General features: G+C 36.4%; 1 protein-coding gene across 6 annotated transcripts in view; it reads right to left on the reverse strand.

Moving 5' to 3' along the window:
- The window catches only part of LOC108283472 (SSX family member 2 interacting protein), a 71904-nt gene that overhangs the window by 5203 nt on the left and 45772 nt on the right, over positions 1-20929 (reverse strand). For 4 of the 6 annotated variants that reach the window (XM_037728283.1, XM_017499825.2, XM_017499826.1 and 1 more), the window contains exons 5-13: positions 17381-17491; positions 15351-15486; positions 12954-13029; positions 12696-12873; positions 9391-9541; positions 7410-7546; positions 6895-7068; positions 3658-3772; positions 2427-2592 (exon numbers count right to left, since the gene is read on the reverse strand). In XM_037728283.1, the coding sequence (XP_037584211.1) occupies positions 2427-2592; positions 3658-3772; positions 6895-7068; positions 7410-7546; positions 9391-9541; positions 12696-12873; positions 12954-13029; positions 15351-15486; positions 17381-17491 (1244 nt within the window). The remainder of the gene's footprint in view (positions 1-2426; positions 2593-3657; positions 3773-6894; positions 7069-7409; positions 7547-9390; positions 9542-12695; positions 12874-12953; positions 13030-15350; positions 15487-17380; positions 17492-20929) is intronic. The other 2 variants (XM_017499828.2, XM_017499832.2) reach the window with 2 other exon arrangements.

A 20929-nucleotide genomic window follows, 5' to 3' on the forward strand; every position in this document is an offset into this window, starting at 1 on the left:
TTAACAATGAATAGCTTGAATTCCTTTAAAAGCTCCAAAATTGTTGCTATACCATTGATGTTGAGTGGAGCATTCAGAAACAGAAAAGTACGTTCATATTTGTTTACATATATTTTTATTTTTTATTTTTTGAGACACAGTCTCCAGCCAGGCTGGAATGCAATGGTGCAATCTTGGCTCACTGCAACCTCTCCCTCCTGGGTTCAAACGATTCTCCTGCCTCAGCCTCCTGAGAAGCTGGGATTACAGGTGCCAGCCACCACACCCAACTAATTTTTTTGTATTTTTAGTATAGACGGGGTTTCATCATGTCGGCCAGGCTAGTCTTGAACTCCTGACCTCGTGATCCACTGGCCTTGGCCTCCCAAAGTACTGGGATTACAGGTGTGAGCCACCGTGCATGGCCTATATTTTTATTTTTATAGTCTGTCACTAAATGTTTACAATGTAAATAGGTACCATTTTTAACTGCTTCTAATATATTAACACTTCACTTGCAACACCCTATGATTTAGGTACTAAATGCTGAACTTTACTAAACACAAAACAATGCCTTCAAGAAATTTTTATGCCAAATATTTCATAACTAAAAGCAATTATGTAAAAAGCTAAATATTTAAAATATATAAAAACAATTGAGACAACTACATTATACTATCTCTTAGATATAAAATACATTCTTTGTAAATGGCAGAATTTGCATCTGTATCTATATAGATAGGTCTGATTGGTCAAATTTGCAAGTCTGAATAACATTCTATGTAAGAAAATACTAGGAGCTTACACATTATCTTTTGACTGTAAAATAAACTTTCACCTCCCATATCTAACTCATCTATTGGCTCTTACTTCAAAATATATCCCAAATCCAAGCATTTCTATCTTCACATTATGACGCTAGTCCAAATTACCATCATCTTTTGTTTCCACTCCAATAGTGCCTCCTAACTGGATTTCCTGGTTTATATTACAGACTCCCTACAATCTGCTTTCGACATTGTAACAGTACTCTTTATAAAACTTGTTTTCACTCTCTTGCTTAAAACTAATGTTTCTTCTGTTCCCCTTAGAACAATATTTGACCTACAAATGCACACTAAAATATTCTGTAAGTGAAATCCCAGATGTGTTTGGGGTGGGGAGAGCAAGCTGATTGGGATTACATATGAACAATACTGATCATAAGTTAACAACTGCTGAACCTGAGTGACAGGTACACATGGGTTCATGATCTTATTCTCTCTGTATCTGTGCATATTTGAACTTTTACATCTCTCCATCCTCATCTCACACCTCTAGGTCTTGTTCACTATGCTCACCATCACAAATGTATGAAGTGTGTCCCACCTCAGGGTACCTACACTTGGCTAGAATGCACTTACCTAGCTCTTTTTCATTCCCTCCAACAGTTACTTGGGGTCCTAATCCCCTCACCTCTTAAAAGTCAACATAACTTATAGGGTGTTCTCCTCCTCCTTTTAAAAGTTTCATTTCTTGTTTTAAACTCCCATCTATTTCATACTTCTTGGCCCAAGGGCCAGCTGGCTTATTTGACACTTAGTTCCACTCCAGTCTCTAGCACAGGCCAACTTTATTTCAGCTCTGACTGGCGCTTTCCAAGGCCCTTGTCTCCTATTTCTAATTAAGAGCAAAGAGATTATCACCACGCTTTCCAACTTATCTCTCTAATGTTTTCTATTCTCTATCTTACTAGGAATGTTCTACCTGCTTCCTCTGCTTCATTTAAAACTAAACTTGGAACTGGCTCTGAAGTAGAGTATGGGTGTAATCTCAGAAAATTATTTAATAACTTGAGATAGAGGAAAATACCAAAATGTTTTAATTAAGAGCAATATATGGGTTTCCTATGGTGGAGAGCCACGTTTTTTTATACTGTCATCCTTGGGCACAGATCTTTATTACTCAAGATCAATAGGTTTTTTCAGTTCTTTGCCCTTCAACAATAAAATGGGCATGCCAGAAAGAAAATTTAAGATATGTACTCTACAAAAACTGTCAAAACAACATCCTTCTATTTAACACAATTAAAGCACTTAAAATATTAACTCCTATAATTAAGACTATATTCTAAGTTGTATCTTAAATGTGAAATAAAAAGACATACATATATAAAATTTACCTCTAAGAAGACAAGGAACAGATCTACCTGTTCACTATTGTATTTCCAGCATCCAGCAGTGTCTATATATAGACAGATTTACCTGTTCACTATTGTATTCCCAGCATCCAGCAGTGTCTATATATACTGGACACTCAATAAATATTTGCAGAATGAATAAATCATCTATTAATTCCTCTCCAAAGTCTCTCCTATTGCTAATACTACACACACACCACCTTTCCCTTAGCAGAGCAACTTCAGCAATTTTTAGAAATATATGAAAAGATCACCTATAGACAAATACCTATGTTCAGATATGCAGGAACGTGTCTGGCAAAAGTCTGAAGTGGAAGGTGAAGCAGGAAGAGATTTAGTAAGTTTAGACATGCAAACTGGAGACCCATTAGACATACTGTGAGGCTTCTTTTGCGGTTGCCTCGAGTGCACTGTAAGATTGTCCTGATCAGAACCTGTTTTAAAACAAGGAAGGAAAAAGGTAGTACATATGGTGAGGCATTAAATATAGTGAGGGTAAATAATCACCAGGATGATTCATCTGCAGTTCTGAGTCAGGTAATAGATGGAACAAATTAATCTGAATATCATTAATCTTGCTATCTTTGTTGCATAGTCCACACATATTTAAAAGGATCTAGTTTTAAAAGTATTTCTAGGCTAGAAGGGGTGGCTCACACCTGTAATCCCAGCACTATGGGAAGCTGAGGTGGGATGACGGCTTAAGCCCAGGAGTTCGACACCAGCCTGGGCAGCATAACGAGACCTCATCTCTACAAAAAATTTTTAAAAATTATCTGGGTATGTTGGTGTGTGCCTGCAGTCTCAGCTACCCGGGAGGCTGAGGCAAGGAGGACAGCCTGAGCACAGGACATTGAGGAGGCAGTGAGCCGAGATGCACTCCAGCCTGGGTGACAGAGTGAGACTCTGTCTTGGGAAAAAAAAAATTTCCAGAGGTAAATTTTCAAATACTTCATATTATTACAAACTCACAACAAAAGTTACTTTGGGTATGCACAGTCCCCCTCTCATCCCCACTATGACTACAGTAAATAAAATATTAAAGTCGATTTTTGGGTAAGGTGTGGTGGCTCACACCTTTAATCCCAGCATTTTGGGAGGCTGAGATGGGCAGATCAACTGAGGTCAGGAGTTCAAGTCCAGCCTGGCCAATATGGCGAAACCCCATCTCTACTAAAAATACAAAAATTAGCTGGATGTGGTGGCATATGTCTGTTAATCCCAGCTACTCAGGAGGCTGTGGCAGGAGAATCGCTTGAACCTAGGAGGCAGAGGTTGCAGTGAGTGAAGATCACACGACTGCATTCCAGCCTGGGCATCAAAGCAAGACTCAGTCTCCCAAAACAAAACAAAAAAAGTTGATTTTTAGTTATAATTAGAGAGCTGTTATTGGTGATTCCAAAGTTTTGTATTAATAATATGTAGTATTTTGTATTAGTAATATGTAAATGATTTTATTTATATGCATGTTCAAATTAAAAAGTTTATAAAGTACTCACTTCCTGAGAAGGCACTGAAAAGTTTCACATTTTCTGAGTTCTGGTGGTCAAAGGTAGTCATATTTAAAAACTGCTGCTTTAACCAACTGGCTCTTTCTTCTTCAAATGCCTTTCTCTACCATAACAAATCAAAGAAATTATGATCAATATTTCAACATCCACACAGCTGCCATTTCACATAATTGCTCTAGCTATCTGTGTTTGCTCTCTGGCTATCTGTACATGCTTCTTATGTCAAATGGGTTAACCTAAAAAATTTTGGCTGTTGTCTGTAATCCTAGTACTTTGAGAGGCTGAGGTTGGTGAAGCACTTGAGCTGAGGAGTTCAAGACCAGCCTGGGCAACATGGCAAAGCCCTGTCTCTACACAAAATACAAACATTAGCTGGATATGGTGGCACAGGACTATAGTCCCAGCTACTTAGGAGGCTGAGGAGGGAGGATGGCTAGATCCTGGGAAGTCAAGGCCGTAGCGAGCCAAGACAGTACCACTGCACTCCAGCCTGGATGACACAGCAAGACCCTATCTCAAAAAGAAACCTAAAACGATAGAAATTCATCTGTTTCATCTAATAAACCAACCATCACTATTTTTATATCAAACTTTAAGTTCAAATGAACAACGCAAAAAATTAAACAATATTAGCATAACTTCTGAACACAGAAAACATTATGAAGTTACAAACAACAGAAAAACAGTCTATATTGTAAATTAGTCACTTGAGAAAAGGACCTATGGCTTCATCAAGCGTTTCTCTCATCCTCTAGCCATCTATCAGTACTGGTAGCCACCACCATTAAATCACAAGAGGGCATATGCAACTTATGTCAAGCCTCCCCCTTCTGAATAGCTGATGAATCCTAAACTAAATTCCCTATCACCCCTCAGGTCCTGCGTGCCTCCCCTACCATCCCTCACTATGCCCACTGTCCCCAGTGACCACATAGAGAAAGACTCTCATGCAGGGAAAGGCACCTGGCAACTGGGAGTGATATGCAAAGTGGCAAGATTATCTCTTGGAGTAATGTGGGGAATATGGGCTCAAAAATGGGCAGGAGACGATGCAGGTGCAAATGTTGTTTCCTGAAGATAGCTACTGATAAAACAGACGTTCACACTGTGAACTGAGGAAATCCACATCAGCTACTTAAAACAAGCAACACTCAGTCTTTCATTCATAAGCATTAATATAGAATCACGCATCACCAGACATTTGAAGAAAACTAATAGTATAATATAAAAAAAAAGGTCAAGATAAATAGAAAACTATGGATAACTGATAACTCAAGATATGAAAGAAATCTTTTTTAAAAATGTAACACATATTATCAGACAGTATTAATAAACATCTGTAAAACAGCATCATGTTATATAAAGAAAAGCAAAAATTAAGGGCATTAGAAAAATTTAAATTCTAAAACAAAAACTCAGTGGCTAAAGTGAATAATAAAACTGACCCTGAAAGGCCAGTTTGGTGATCCCTAAGATAAAGGTAAGAGAATATCCCATAATTGACAACAAAAGTCGACCTGTAGATATATATTCAGAAGGCCAAACGTGTGTCTAACAAGAGTTCCAGAACACAGAGAAGTCAAAGAAGGAAAAAATAAAGAAAAAAATTTCCCTAAATTAAAGAAATGCAGAATCTTTAGGCTGAAAGGAACTTTGTAGATATACCCTGGTAAAATTTCCAAACTTTAAGAATAGAAAATACTAAAGCTTCTACAGAGGAGATAAAAAACAAAACACAATTTTCTACAAAGTAACACAGTTATATTATAATCAGCCTTCTCATCAGTAAAACTAAACACTAGAAGAAATGAAGTAATTCAAAATTTTGAGGGGAAAAGTTGGAATCTAAATTCTATACCCAGCCAAACCAATCAAGTCTGAATATATTTTTGAATATTCCAGAATTCAGAATGCTTATCACTCATGCACTACTTATGAAAAAAATTACTCAAGAAGGTAATACAGCAAATTGAATAGAAAGCCAAGAAAGATGGTAACATGAAAAATAAGAAACATGACAGCTGAATCTGATTCAGGAAATCACAAAGGAAGCTACAGAGACAGTCAAAGAATTCACTAGGTAGTGATGTATCTCTCTGGGTGGCAAAGACATAATAATAAAGAATATTTTTTATGTGTCCAAACATATTCTGTTATAGAACAATTTTCTGTTATCAATTTTCTTTCCCGGTTTCCCAACTTTTAAGTTTCAAGTTTAGGCAAATTACTTATATCTGCATTGTATTAGAGGACAAACTGTAAGTGTAATAACAATAAAAATAGTATCACACAAAAAAATTGCAAAGTAGAGGAGCAAGAGAGGTAAAACAAGAGTAACTACAAGAATGCCCTCATCTTTCACTGTGGGGATGAACTGATAATAACTGAAGTGGAACAAACATGAAATGGAAGCTNAAAAAAGGGCAGCCAGAAGAACAAAAGGAACAATATCATGAAGAAATGAGATGCGAATGAGGAAGGCTGTAGGTTGGAGGTACAACAAGGACATAGCAGGGAATCAATAAACTGATAAAGAAGAAAACCTGAAATACATTAAAAGTTAAAATATTACTTCCTAGAAGAATTACCAACAAATACTTTTAACAGTGGTATTACCTCTAAGGAATGAAACTGGGATGAGAAAGGAGGATACTTTCTCACTTCATAGCTTTTTGTATGAGTTGATTTTGTCGACTTCTTTTTTTAAACCATGTTCAGACATTACTGCTACAATTTTTGAAGGGAGAATATGTAGAAGACACATTGCTAAGTAAAAAAAGCAAGCTGTAGTGTATATATAACAATGACGGATTGGGGATAGGAGAACTTTATTTTTTTTACTATACTTCCTTTCTAAACAGCAAATATAGCCTTGGTTGCACTGTTTTCTGACACCTCACCTACTGACAGTGGATGAATGACGGATACTCAAAAGAGATCTCTTGTATGAAACCAAGCTCTTAGCAGGAGAAAGCCAATTTGAAAGGAGTAATAAATGTTTATAGTGGTTTTTTTTCTTTTAATTCAATTCTCAAATCTGGTAAAGGGAAATGATACCATTCTATATATGCTCAGCCTCCCTTTCATTTCAAATTATTTATGAGATCACCAATAAATATTTTAGAAAAGAAGTAAATAGCAAGAAACACAAGCAGACCTTAGAAGCATTCTACTGAGACCCACCCCCCCCAGTATTTTCAAAAGCACTACAATAGTTTAAAATACCTCCAATCCCAGGCGAATAGCGGCTTCTGTAAAGCTTCGTCTTTCTCTCTCAAAATTCTTTTTCTGCTCTTTAAAAAGGGACCATTCTTCTTTGAGGCGTTCCTTTTCTTCCAACAAATAACAGTCTCGTAATAGTGAAGTGGTATCATCATCACATGCAGTAGCCAGCTGCTGCTATTAAAATTTAAAACACAGTGAGTTCCCAAGGGACACTGCGACATTCCAACAAGTTGAAATAAAAGCAAGGAAAGGCAGGTCAAACTTTAGGGCAGGAAAAGAAATTATTAAGAATCAAAAAGTCAAATAAGAATTCTCATTTCCCAAAAGCTACTACCCAACCAGCAACGTATGGACTACTTAAGGAATGGTACACAACGTATCTGTTAGCAGGGAACAAACACAGACTAGAAAACAAATACCAAGGTCTTATGAAATAAAGGAATACAAATCTAGTAAGTTTCCACACAATTCTGGTTTTTCATGGAGAACAGTTTTAAAAGTTAATTCATATTCACCTGTAAAAGCTGTTGCTGAGTTTTAATCATTTCTTTACACTGCTGAATTTCTAACTCGAGTTTTTCAGTTTCTTGTTCATGGTCTTGTCGTGAGATTACATCTTCATCATTAAAACCTTCCAGGTGTACCTTTGAAACTAACACAAAATCAGTAAGTTGACATAGGTTTTATAGCCACCATTTAGTTTATGGTGTTTTGCACATGTCTTTAAAACAAAGGCTCTCCAAAATTTTATCTTTCTAGAATCTTACAGGTTTTCTAAAAGGTAGTTATGTTCTTTGGTCTTTTAAAATTTCATAAGCTATAATAAAATTTATATTATTTTAACATTAAAAAAAATTTTAAGTAGCAAAGCAACTACAGGAATTCATAACAATTATACACTTGTACAATTTTAAGACTAAATGATATGCTTACAAACAGAGCTCAATTGCCAACATTTAATTTGTAATCCATATTTATTCAAGATTACATCCCAAATAAAAACAGACAAAATGGCCATATTCAGAGAAGAGAAAAATAAAATCATTAACTATGTTTTTGTTGACACCGCTTCAATGATCAATGAAGTGCCACAAATCTTGCTCTCAAATATTAAATATAACAAATACAAAGTCCAAACATACTTGCTATTTACTAATAGACAGCACTGACTCAAAGGAACAAAATCTCGCATACATTCACTTTGGTGCTGTGATAATTTTACTGATTGCTCTTTACTACTTAACACAATGGCACTGAGTTCATACTTTGACAATTTAAATATTCTTTAAACAGGCTTCATTTACTGAGCAGAAATCCTTATTTTCCTGATTTAAAAGCATTCAAACTTTACCAAGTAGAAAATATGAAGAATACATTCAACAATGTAGAGCTATGTATAAGGAAAGAGAATAATATCTGAAATAATATAGTTAAGAGAAAAAGGCACACTGAAGAAAAATATAGGTAATATTCAATTTTTAAAATAAAAAAAATAAGTATCTTGCAAATCCATAAAGGAGAGTCTAGAAAAATATGCACCAAACTGTTAAGTGTTACATGTAATGGAATAGAGACCTGGATATTCTACTTTATATACTTCCAAATTAATATTTTGCATTGAACATCTATTATTTTGAAAATAATTTTAAGTGAATTATTAGGAACATAGTAATTTGCAAGCATCTGGAAATAAGCAAAACGTTCCTATGTTTACATGATAAATATTTCTTGATTTTTGAGAGTCAGTAAAAGAGACTCAGTTTTCTCTCTTTTTTGGTGGGTAACAGGTGGTTTTTGGTTACATGAATAAGATCTTTAGTGGTAATTTCTGAGATTGTGGTGCACCCATCACCCGAGCGGTGTACACTATACGCAATGTGTAGTCTTTTATCCCTCACCCCCTCCACCCAACTCAGTTCTCTTTATTCGATTGTATACTGCATCCAGAGCAGATGGATGCATGATGTCCTCTTTTCAAATATTCACTCTGAGACCAAAGTGTATTTTTCTCAGTGAGAATCAAACCTCACATCTAAATGTATGTAAAATCTCGGCTGTGCTCTGTGGCCCAGGCCTACAATCAGTACTGGCCAACACAGCGAAACTCCATCTCTACTAAAAACACAAAAAAATTAGTTGGTTGTGTGTCTGTAGTCCCAACTGCTCAGGAGGCTGAGGCAGGAGAAATCACTTGAACCTAGGAGGCAGAGGTTACAGTGAGCCAAGATCACGCCGCTACACTCCAGCCTGTGTGACAGAGTGAGATTCTGTCTCAGAAAATAGAATAGAATAGAATAGAATAGAATAGAATAGAATAGAATAGAATAGAACAGAATGAAAAAGTAAATGTACGCAAAATCTTGCTTTCAAACCACCAAACTGAAGTACAGTACAGTACTTTAGTTCTGAGCTTATAATGTTACTTTCTGAGTGACTGAAAAGCAACACCTTAACAAATGCCACAACTCACTTTAAATGCATAGAAGCAATGGTTACCTTGGTTATCAAGTTTTTCTACATGACTTTTCAGAATTCTCCATTGTTTTCTGATGCTGTTTGTAAGCTGCTCTCTCACAGTTTCACAGGAAAGGTCCCATATACTCTCTCTGCTCAATTCCCCAGCATCTTCTTCAACATCAGAGATAACCTACAAGTGAAGAGAGATGAGGAGGAAAGACTAGTATCTTAAAATGGCTTTAGATGCTCAGGCAGTAGTCTTCAGGTTGATTACTAGAGGGAGCCACATCAAAATCATTTCTGTGCTGTATCATATATGATCCAGTATTTAACATAAATGTCTTGAGAAAAAACAGTTAATACTGACAGAAACTCCCAAATTCACATTTAATTTGAATCCAAATATAGTTAATGACAAGTCATGAAGCTGTCTGAGAAGGAGATACTACCACCTCTCTAACGTTTTCACATGTTACTTAATCCTCAACTCATTACAATGTGGAAAAACCGAGGCTTAGAGAAGCAGCATAAGAGGCAGAACTGAGATTGGACATTACAGCAACTTGTTTCTAATCCTAGGCTGCTTAAAGAAATGCAATTGTGAAATAATCTCCCAAGTATTTAATAAAAGCGACTGATTATTTTCCTCATTCACTTTTTTATGCAACTAGAGATATTTTTCTTTGTAATTCTGCCAAAACATGAAATCATAAAGTAGCAAACTTTACTGATATATGATCATGCAGGATAAAGAACATGGGGAAACAATACTAAAATGGATATATGTCATAATAACCCATATTTAAATAAAGTAGTTCTAATTTGTCATTAATATTCAGGAAGGTAGAGAGAGATGCTTCACTAATTTAACAATCAAAATCTTGCTGGGGAAAAAAGCATGATAGGAGATGAGAAGAAAGAAGGGCTGATTTGACTGTTCCCACATGGAGATCAGCAGAATGAGGGAGTGACTAAGTCTGAAGAACTCTGTCAGTAGTCTGAAGTCAGCAACAGGCCGGCAGAGGTCAGGGTCTCTGAGGCAAAGCAGACAGGGAAAGGCCCAGGATCCAGCTCATGGTAATTCTAGCCCCTGCCAATCCTCATGAGCTACTTGCCAGTAACTCTTCCAATGAAGCACAACTTCTCTTCTGCACATTTTAAAGCCTATACAATACTACAAATATGTTGTTAGAAAAATTAATGGCTGGGCCTGTTGGCTCATGCCTGTAATCCCATCACTTTGGGAGGCCGAGGCAGGCAGATCATAAGGTCAAGAGATCGACACCATCCTGGCCAACATGGTGACACCCTGTCTCTACTAAAAATACAAAAATTAGCTGGTGCATGCCTGTAGTCCGCATGCCTGTAGTCCCAGCTACTCGGGAGGCTGAGGCAGGAGAATCACCTGAACTCCAGGAGGCAGAAGTTGTAGTGAGCTGAGATCGCACCACTGCACTCCAGCCTGGTGACAGAGCGAGACTCCATTTCAAAAAAAAAAAGGAAAAAGGAAAATAATTATTGCACATTTCTCAGATTGAATTCTATAACCACAAAGTGAAAATTTTAAAATTCGGCCAGGCACAGTGGCTCACACCTGAAATCCCAACACTTTGTGAGGCCAAGGTGGGATGACTGTTTAAGCCCAGGAGTTCAAGACCAGCCTGGGCAACACATCAAGACCCTGCCTCTAGAAAACCAAAAAACAAAACAACAAACTCACCTAATCTGAATTTTTGGCATATGTTTTAGTTACAGGTAAGTCAGCCAAATAATAAATGAAATCTGGATGCTACCTAGGCGTTCCAACATCACATCTCATTTCTCTTGCTAAAATGCTTCAAAAATCTTTCCCTACAAAAATTAAAGAGGAAATGGAGCTAGAAAAATGATCTTTTAAAAAGATATTTAAGAGATTATTGTTTGTCCACTTAAACATTTGAACTATGAAGAATTGTACATGATACTACCCACTGGCTGAGTAATGGGGTGAAGAGGGTTTAATCATCTGAGAAAGATCCCCCTGATTTACTACATACTGAAATGCTGATTGAAATCTGGTGATAAGAGGTTAGGGCTGGACCAAAAACTGAAGACGCTGCAGGAGTAACAGATACTATGCTAACCTTGAAGAGGTATTAGTGAATGTTAAGAACTGACTAGAAGTGACAGAGTTTGAGAGAAAAGATTATATATAAGAGGCCAAGCAGACCCCAAAGTGAAGAATGTAAAAGAATATTCAAGTAAAAATGAAAAAATGTTAAGGAGAAAAAAAGTTAAGTGGTGTGATGGGCTTATCAGCTGGACTGATTTGTTATACAACAAAATAAATAATCCTCAAATACAGGTTTAAAAAACAAGTTCTGGTGCTTTGCTGTTAACTAGCATTTTCTATCAACATTATTTTCAGATTTTAATCACTGTCAACTTGCTGAAACCTACAATTTTAATTTATATGTAAAGCAATTAAGTAAAATGAACTTTTCACCATTATGTGATGTTTTTTTCAGACCTCTGCATATATTACTGCCTTTCTATGGAATGCTTTCTCCACGTTTTATTTTTAACCTCAAAAATATTTATGTTCTAAGAAGCAGTGAAAATGTCACTTTCTCTGTGATGGACTGATTGCCATGACTGTTCTTTTCTGCACACTGAACTACCCTATTACAGCACCTGACACATGTAATAATCATTTCTTCACATCTGTCTCTCCCAAAAAGAGCTTCTTGAGGGAGAAAGTGAAAATCTTTTTAGTTTTTCCCTTCCAGAGACTAGAATACAAAGGACACTCAATAAATTTATAAACTGATTATTTGGTTTCCAAAGTTAACAAAAGTTTCACTCTCTGGAAAGTAAAATACACAATACTAAAACAATGGAAAGTTTATTTGACACAGTGGTTATGACGGTGAGCTTTGGAGCGAGATAAACTTGGATTCAAATCCTACACTGTCATGTGTGATACTGGGCTACTAAGTATTGTGCCTTAGTTTCCTTATCTATAAAATGGGAATATTTGTAGTATCTAAATCATCAAATTATAACATTTGAAATAAATCTCATGTATTACAAAGAATATTTTAAAAATGAGATAATGCTTATAAAGCATTTCTTACAGTGTTTGACATGTATTAATTCCTTGGAAAATCATCTCCAGCATTTTCCAGGGTATGTCTGAAAACACAGGAACAGTCTTTTTGGTTGTCACAGTAACTGAAAGTAGCATAGCATTGAGTGTCCTGTTCAAAATACCAATAGTGTCTCCATTGAGAATGCCTGTCATGTGTTTTAATTATTCATATTAGCAATCTGAAGACTATATCAGAGAGGAAAGAGCCACTTACAGTTCCTGTACTATCATCTACTCTTTCCCTGGGTTTCTTCTTTTGGGGAGAAAGAAGAGAAATCATTTCCTTTTTCATCTGCTGAAGAACCTTCTTAAGTTCAGCATTTTCCATTAGGATTTGTTTCTGACGATATTCATAATCATTCAAGAGAATTTTATACATTTCATCTTCATTCCTGAGAAAGAAACTTGTCAGTATGAAAATGTAGTATAGAAGGAAGTCTGATTACATTTGTCAATTTAAACTGGACTTTACCTGGCTTCAGTTTTACCAGTCCTCCAGGAGCCTCTTTTTCCATCAGCTCTACCAACATAATTCAAAATGTCCATAGCTACAAACATGAACACACAAAATGAATTCTTACCATACGTGCTTAAGTGTCTAATACTCTAATGCACTCTAGACACATAAGTGGTGTAAGTGAACCTGGTATATAGGTTAGGATTTGGGCTCAAACAGCCTAATTTTTGAGTTTCTTGTAAGCACCACTTGTAAGCAATGAGATCTTGGCACGTTATTTAACTGCTAAGCCTGTTTCTTCTTGGGACACTGGGAATAACAAAAGTATCTACCAGAGTGAAGACAAATGTTAAAGCACCTAACAGTAGAGGTAAACACAGTATCTGGCACACAGTAAGTACTTAATATTACTTTATCATTATTAATTTTATTATTGAGGTTGGCTGATAATAGCCCGAAGGCTGGCTGATTGATTTTATAAATAAAGCTTTATGGAAACACAGCCACATCTACTTGCTTATATACTGTGAATGGCTACTTTTCCCGCTACAATGGCAGAGATAAGCAGGTTCAACAAGTTGTAAATCCCACAAAGCTGAAAATATTTACTATATGGACCTATAAAGAAAAAGTTTGCCATGCCCTATTAACATCATCATCTTCATCAAAGGAGTCAAAGCTTCTGATAGCAGTAATATCTTCTGCTGCAGGTGGCCATGGAAGCATTTGGCATAAGAAGTAAGAGTGAGTTATTGTAATCTTAGCGTTAATAAAATCATTATGAAACTATCACTTATAACTGGACCAGGAAACAGCAAGACCCCTATAATGTAAGAGCTCTGTTTCCAGAACTAAATCCTTAATAAACTTCTCTACGTTACATTTTATACTTTCAGCATTTCATCCTGCTTTTTAATTTTCCCTTCATGAATGAACATGAGGCTAACTAACCTTAAAAACCAGTGATTGTCCAAACGAGTAAGATTAACTCAGGATATCTAAAGATTTCCAATCTTAACTGCGTATTACTGAATCTTGATTTCTATTTTTCAACAATTTAAAAGATAAAGTATTCAGATGCCTGCAACAGCTCTGCTGTAGAATGACAGTGATGTAGTCAACACTAAACTGCTTGCTGATAGCAGGCAGTCTATGACATGACAGCCTAAAATGCATGCTCATCAGCTGTTTTTCAAATCTAAGGTAAGAGAATTTAGGGGTGTCATGGGATAATATAGATTAGAGGACTGCCTATAGTCACTTGGAAACCACTCTTCAATAAATAAATCTACACACTTATTGTGTCTCTTATTTATACTAGGCCAGCAAAACTGTACTGTAAAGCTCTACTTTTGTGTTTCTTTACTTTTTAATCTACACTATGTGAAATTATGCACATATTTGGATGAAATGGTTTAAAGTTTTGAAAAAGAGCACTGTTTATAATAGCAAAGACTTGGAACCAACCCAAATGTCCATCAGTGATAGACTGGATAAAGAAAATGTGCACATAGACACCATGGAATACTATGCAGCCATAAAAAAAGGATGAGTTCATGTACTTTGCAGGGACATGGATAAATCTGGAAACCATCATTCTCAGCAAACTGACACAAGAACAGAAAACCAAACACCACATGTTCTCATTCATAAGTGGGTGTTGAACAATAAAAACACATGCACACAGGGAGGGGAACATCACACACTGGGGTCTGTTGGGGGGCAAGGGGCTAGGTCAGGGATAGCAGGGGGTGGGGGAATTGGGGAGGGATAACAATAGAAGAAATACCTAATGTAGGTGACAGGGTAGGAGATGGACGCAGCAAACCACCATGGCATGTGTATACCTATGTAACAATCTGCACATATACCCCAGAACTTAAAGTTAAAANAAAAAAAAAAAAAAAAAAAAAAAAAAGACTACTATTAGGGAAAAAGGAGACACATATGCATAACTGCTATAGTCCATCCTTTTGACTAGTTGCTTCAAAAATGCACAGCTAAACTTATTTAAAGGAACTCAAACTGGCATGAACTTGGTCTGATGAACAATTTTATGAGGTTTACTCTAAAATACTTCTTTTGATACTCAGAAACTGATCCTGATTTTTAATATTATCAGTTCTTTGCTATGGAAAATTAGAATGTTCTCTGGCTTAGTTTTCCTCTATGGATTAATCCTACACCAGTCATGTTAGAAATACATGCAACTAAATAAAGCAAAGCAAAATGACTTATTTTCCATTAATCAGTTGTCTAAATTTCTTTATATAAATGAACACCACCAAAAAGCAATTGTATAAAGCATGAAAATAACATTTCATGAGTTACTGTATGGAACCCTTTTACAATTATTTCTAAGCATAGTATTAGCTTATTTATTCCCTTAGATGATCTTTGCCAGCTGTTTACCTATTTTTTTATCTTTCTTGTTCATAACAAGTTGATGTAGACGTTCCTTCAGTTTATTATATTCACGCTCCTTTCTCTTCATATCATGATTATACTGAGTAGCTCGACTTGCAATGATATTTTGTAATTTTTGTACCTGAAAAGAGCATTTGCTATTATAATTCCAGTTAAAATGAACAAATTCAGAAGAGAAAAGTCCTAACATTCATCTCCCCATATAGGTTTTAAAATCCTAGGATGATTCTTCCTTATTTGTAACCACTAGAAACCACTTTTAAAAATATTATATGAATCACACAAAGTTTTTTTAATTCTGAAATTTCCGGAAGTGCTAACTTTCTAAATTATCTCCTATACCTTTTACCTTACATAAAGACTCTGATCATTTAAAAACCAGATATTCTTTTTTTTTTTAATTTTTATTTTTTGAGACAGAGTCTTGTTCTGTCGTCCAGGGTGGAGTGCAGTGGTGCAATCTCGGCTCACTGCAACCTCCGCTTCCTGGATTCAAGCAATTCTTCTGCCTCGGCCTCCCAAGTAGCTGGGACTACAGGTGTGTGCCACCATGCCTGGCTAATTATTGTATTTTTAGTAGAGACAGGGTTTCACCATGTCAGCCAGGCTGATCCTGAACTCCTGACCTGTGATCCATTTGCCCTGGCCTCCCAAAGTGCTGGGATTACAAGCATGAGCCATCATACCCAGCCTAAAACCAGATATTCTTATGGAAGTATTAAAATGATTAAAGCTTCATCTGAGATAAAGAGAATTCATCTTATCATTTTTAGTGAACTCCTTGTATTACTGACTTAAAATCACTTACATTTTTTATTAACCTGTGACAGAGTGAATGAAACCTGTGGTACATGGAAGCACGGAAACCGGCTCATTTTTCTAATTAAAAACAGTTCTCAAATAAGAGTAAGTCCAAACAGCAGACAGAATCCAGTTCAAATATTTGCTGAGTACCTACTATGTGTCAGATGCTGCTGTTCAAGGTTTAGATCTATTATACCTTCTCAAGTAGCTCCTGACAGAGTATGTCCTATTCTTTTATAAAGCCATTCCCAACCCCAGCTGGAAATGAACAGGATTTACTTAATCCCTACTGAAGATAAACCATATTCAAATCATTTAAGTGCAATCAACAGATCAAGTGAAAATTGTCTGTGAACTCAAGGAAACATGTATAAGCAACCTTACAGTTTAGTTAAAATACTAATTACCTACTAAATATACTAATAAACAAACATGGTAAAACAAATTATCTAAATCACTCCAGGGCTCTTTAAGGAAACACACTCCTCAAAAGTCTTTATAATTAAAACAACATATAAAACACTGAAACTATTATATTTTTATTCTTATTTTACACAGTTATATAGTTATTTATACATGGTTGGGGTTATACTGTAGAGCAAGAAAAACATAATGGTTTCTTCCTACACAAATTAAAAAATAATATTTTGACATGCATTAGCACTATAGGTTCAAGTAACCACTAAAGTAAAAATTAGAATTCTGCTAAGTAACCACTAAAGCAGAAATTAGAATTATATATTGTGTCAGAAATTAGATTTTTAATGTGAACTGCTTCTGTGCCCATTTAATGAAGAAACTGCTTGACTAAATGAACAATGCCAATATTTAAGATAGTGCATGCAAGAAGGGGCACCCCGGGCATCACGTACAGGTATAGCAGAAAATAAAACATTCGCATTTAATGCATTCTTGTGCCTAAGAAAAAGTGACAGTGAACATGAGTCCAGGAAGGGCAGTCCAGGACACTGGCTACTAGCTATGAACCAATGTATCTAAGCCAAATGGATCCACTGGGGGTGAGGGCTGTGGTGGTGAAGGTACTTGACGGTCCAGTTAAACACTGTACATAAAGGTCCACCACACCTATTTGGGGAAAGATGAATAAATGGTTCTTTCATTTTTCAAGTAAAGTGCCTCCTATGGTCATCTCATATTACAAAGAAAACTAAAATTCACTTAAACTTCATCTGCAATAACTGACAACTCACCTCATCTTTCTCATTCTTTAGTAGCTGATGCAAATTCCTGTTCTTACACTGTAACTGTCTGTCTCTCTCCTGAAGCCCAATCATTTCCCTCCTGGAGGTTTCCAGTTGTTCCTAAAACATTTATAGGCAATTCTGATTAAAATTAATGAAAGACGCAGAATAACTGAATTCCTAAAAGAGCAATAACAAGAAGTTATACAACCTAGTGTTTATTTAAATCAAATGTTAGTGGCACACAAAATGTTTATTTAAATGAATTATCATAAAGCACACTATAAAATTATAATATTTAAATTTACATATCAAATTTTGATTGATATCAAATTGTGTATATAGATATACACAATAGTATATATAGATCCCTGGAAAGAGCATCACTCCATGATGCTGCCACTGAATATTTTCAAAGTTTATTTTAATGCTTTTTAACCCTTCTATACCACACTTTTTTTTTTTTTTTTTTTTTTGGGAGACGGTTTTTCGCTCTTGTTACCCAGGCTGGAGTGCAATGGTGCGATCTTGGCTCACCGCAACCTCCGCCTCCTGGGTTCAGGCAATTCTCCTGCCTCAGCCTTCTGAGTAGCTGGGACTACAGGCATGCGCCACCATGCCCAGCTAATTTTTTTTTTTTTTTGTATTTTTAGTAGAGACGGGGTTTCACCATGTTGACCAGGATGGTCTCGATCTCTTGACCTCGTGATCCACCCGCCTCGGCCTCCCAAAGTGCTGGGATTACAGGCTTGAGCCACCGCGCCCGGCTATACCACACTTTTGAAGATCTCCTCAGGTAAATCAATGTCATCATCCTTCGAGAGTGTACCTGGCTTTGAAAAAGCAGCAAAAGTGACTTGGAGCTAAGTCTGAAGAAAAAGATGGGTGACCAAGCAAAGTGGTAACACTTCAAGTCACAGAAATGGGACTTCTGTGTGACACCAATTCTCCTTGCAGTTGGTAGAGTCTCTGAAGGCACTTCCCAGAGAGGAATCGCAGCAAAACCAGAACTAGCATGAGACAAGATGCTCATTTTAAATGCTTATCGCATTTCCTGAGGAACCATGCCAAGTTTTGATGAGGCCACCCACATGAAATATTTTTAAAATCACACTCTTATTTTTAGAAAATTCAAAAGCCAATCAAGTTATGTCATAACCAACCATAAATAATAATGTGCACAAATTTCTATAAGAACAGATCTCACAAAGATACAGAAAGTGTAAGAACATAACTTGGATAACTCTAAGGTTGTCAATTTTTGGCACCCTTTTTTTAGAATGTGTATAACTTGCCACCAGGCAGATCAGATGGCATGGCATAACTTACAGCACTAGGCCAGCTGATATGTAGCATATATGTGAAATCAGAAATTCACTCAGAGTGACTATCAACACTTTACCTGAATTCAGCATCACCCCTGAACATCTGCACACACCTCTCCTTCCTTTCTCAGTGAATCACATCGCCATCCTCAGTAACTCAAGGCAGAGCAAGGCAGAGACACGAATGGGGTCTTGAACTTCCAAATTCTTATTTTTCATAAAATCCTACCCATTCTACCTCCTAAGTGTTCTTCAGATCTCACTATTACTACCCTCATTAGCACTACTGTAGTACAAGTCCAAAACCTCAGCAAAGGCTTGCTAACAGGCATCCTTATCACCAGGCTTCCTGAGTCCCCTAACTCCATCCCAAATACAAATCTGCAATCCCCCTGTAATTTCTCTACCCCATGCAAGAATATTTACACATTGTCTTCCCCCTGTTTACAACTCCTCAGTGTTTCCCTGTTTTTGTACAATTCTTTTTATATCATCTGGAGATGAGGCTCCAGCCCTACCTTATACAGCTCTTCATTCCCATCACATACCCATCACAGCCCCAAAAGAGATATTTGTGGTTCCTCTAAAGTGCAATGATCTCTCATGACGCCACACATTTATACAAGTCATATACTCTGCCTAGAATGCCATGTCCAAACTCTAGCAAATTTCTACTTATTCTTCCAATCTCAGATCAAGTGTTAACTCTCAGTGAACCTTCCCTTGCCTCCTACACCAAGAACAATTAATGAAACAAATAGGTATGTTTCAATATGTCTCCTTCCCCTGGACTGTAATCTCCTCGCTAACAAGGACTGGGGTTTCACCTGTCTCTGAAACTCAGTGCCTAGCATATAAATTACTCAATAGATTTTGTTCAACAAGTTTAATGAATCATATGCTAGATCTAGCAACTTTTCCAGATAGACTGGCAACTTTCCCCACTGAATATACATTTCTGTCCATAGTTGACCCAAAATAACAAGATTCTGGCCCAGGTTAAATCCCATATTAGAAGACATCCTGGAGAAGCAGTCTATGCTCTGGGTAGTCCTAATAAATGGGACCACTCCTTGAAAGAAAGGCTCAATAGCCTCAGATCACCAACATATCATTATATACTTATTTGCTAGCTACTTAAAAGACATGTGGCCAAGGGTTTCAACTCTGGATCAGCCTAATCCTTAATAAGACCTTCCATAGGTCTCTCTAATCTGGATTAAAGTAGCATCCATAACTCATAACCTTTTCATAAGCCTGGGGCACCAAATACCCCCTCCAATCTATCACAGTTTCCCAGTCGGCCAAGACACATAGCTGGATCATCTATCCTTTAGGAATATAGGATGCACAAAAGTTTAAAAACATTATTAGGAGAAAATATACTTTTATCATTGTATATGAGCCAAGAAGACAACATAAGACAGCATTATCAATGACAGGCTGGTAGGGACAGGTGCTCATTAAGAGTTAAGATGTCTCTAAACCGATCCCCAAGTGTTTCTAGTATTTCCACACAGGCCAACTCTATGCCACTTCTTTATAGCACATTTCCTGCTAAGGGATTTAAAAATGTTTATTATAGAAAGGTCCTATTATTCTCTCACAGAGCTCAAAGATTCAAGATTCTGAGTGGGTTTTTTGTTTGTTTTCTTGGATGGCGTGGGGTGGGGGGTGGATGCACACAAAGAAAAATAAGGAAAAGTAAAAGGGCACAGACCAACAGATGAAAACTAAAAGGAAGCTGATCATCTGACAGTATTCAAATGCAAAGGCTTTGATTTTCACAAATAACAAAACCCAATATAGAATAGTATATTTAGGAAAAAATTTGACTTGGATTCATTGATTTATGTTACATCTTTAATAACATACAACTGTAAGTCCTGACCACACCATGATTTCGAATGCCTATTCCCTTCTCCTCGAATAAACATTTTTAAAATAAAAATGAAAACATAAAAGGAATAAAAAGAAATAAATCAAAATAGAAACCATTATCAAATATTCTACATTTTAAAGGTAGTAGGTTCAATGGTAAAATACTTCCATTTTTTTAAGAGAAAAGTAAGTTTACTAAAGCATTTTTCTATAGTCTTTTCTGGAGACACACGGCTTCTAAGAGAAGTTACATCTAGTCTGCTTCAATTATTGACCCTTAGCTCATTTGGCATCATAGATGTCTTAATAATACTTTTCTTGGAATTAACTTGTGCAGCCTCTTACAATAAGA

This window comes from Cebus imitator, unplaced genomic scaffold (assembly GCF_001604975.1).
Source record: "Cebus imitator isolate Cc_AM_T3 unplaced genomic scaffold, Cebus_imitator-1.0 Scaffold261, whole genome shotgun sequence".
NCBI lineage: Eukaryota > Metazoa > Chordata > Mammalia > Primates > Cebidae > Cebus > Cebus imitator.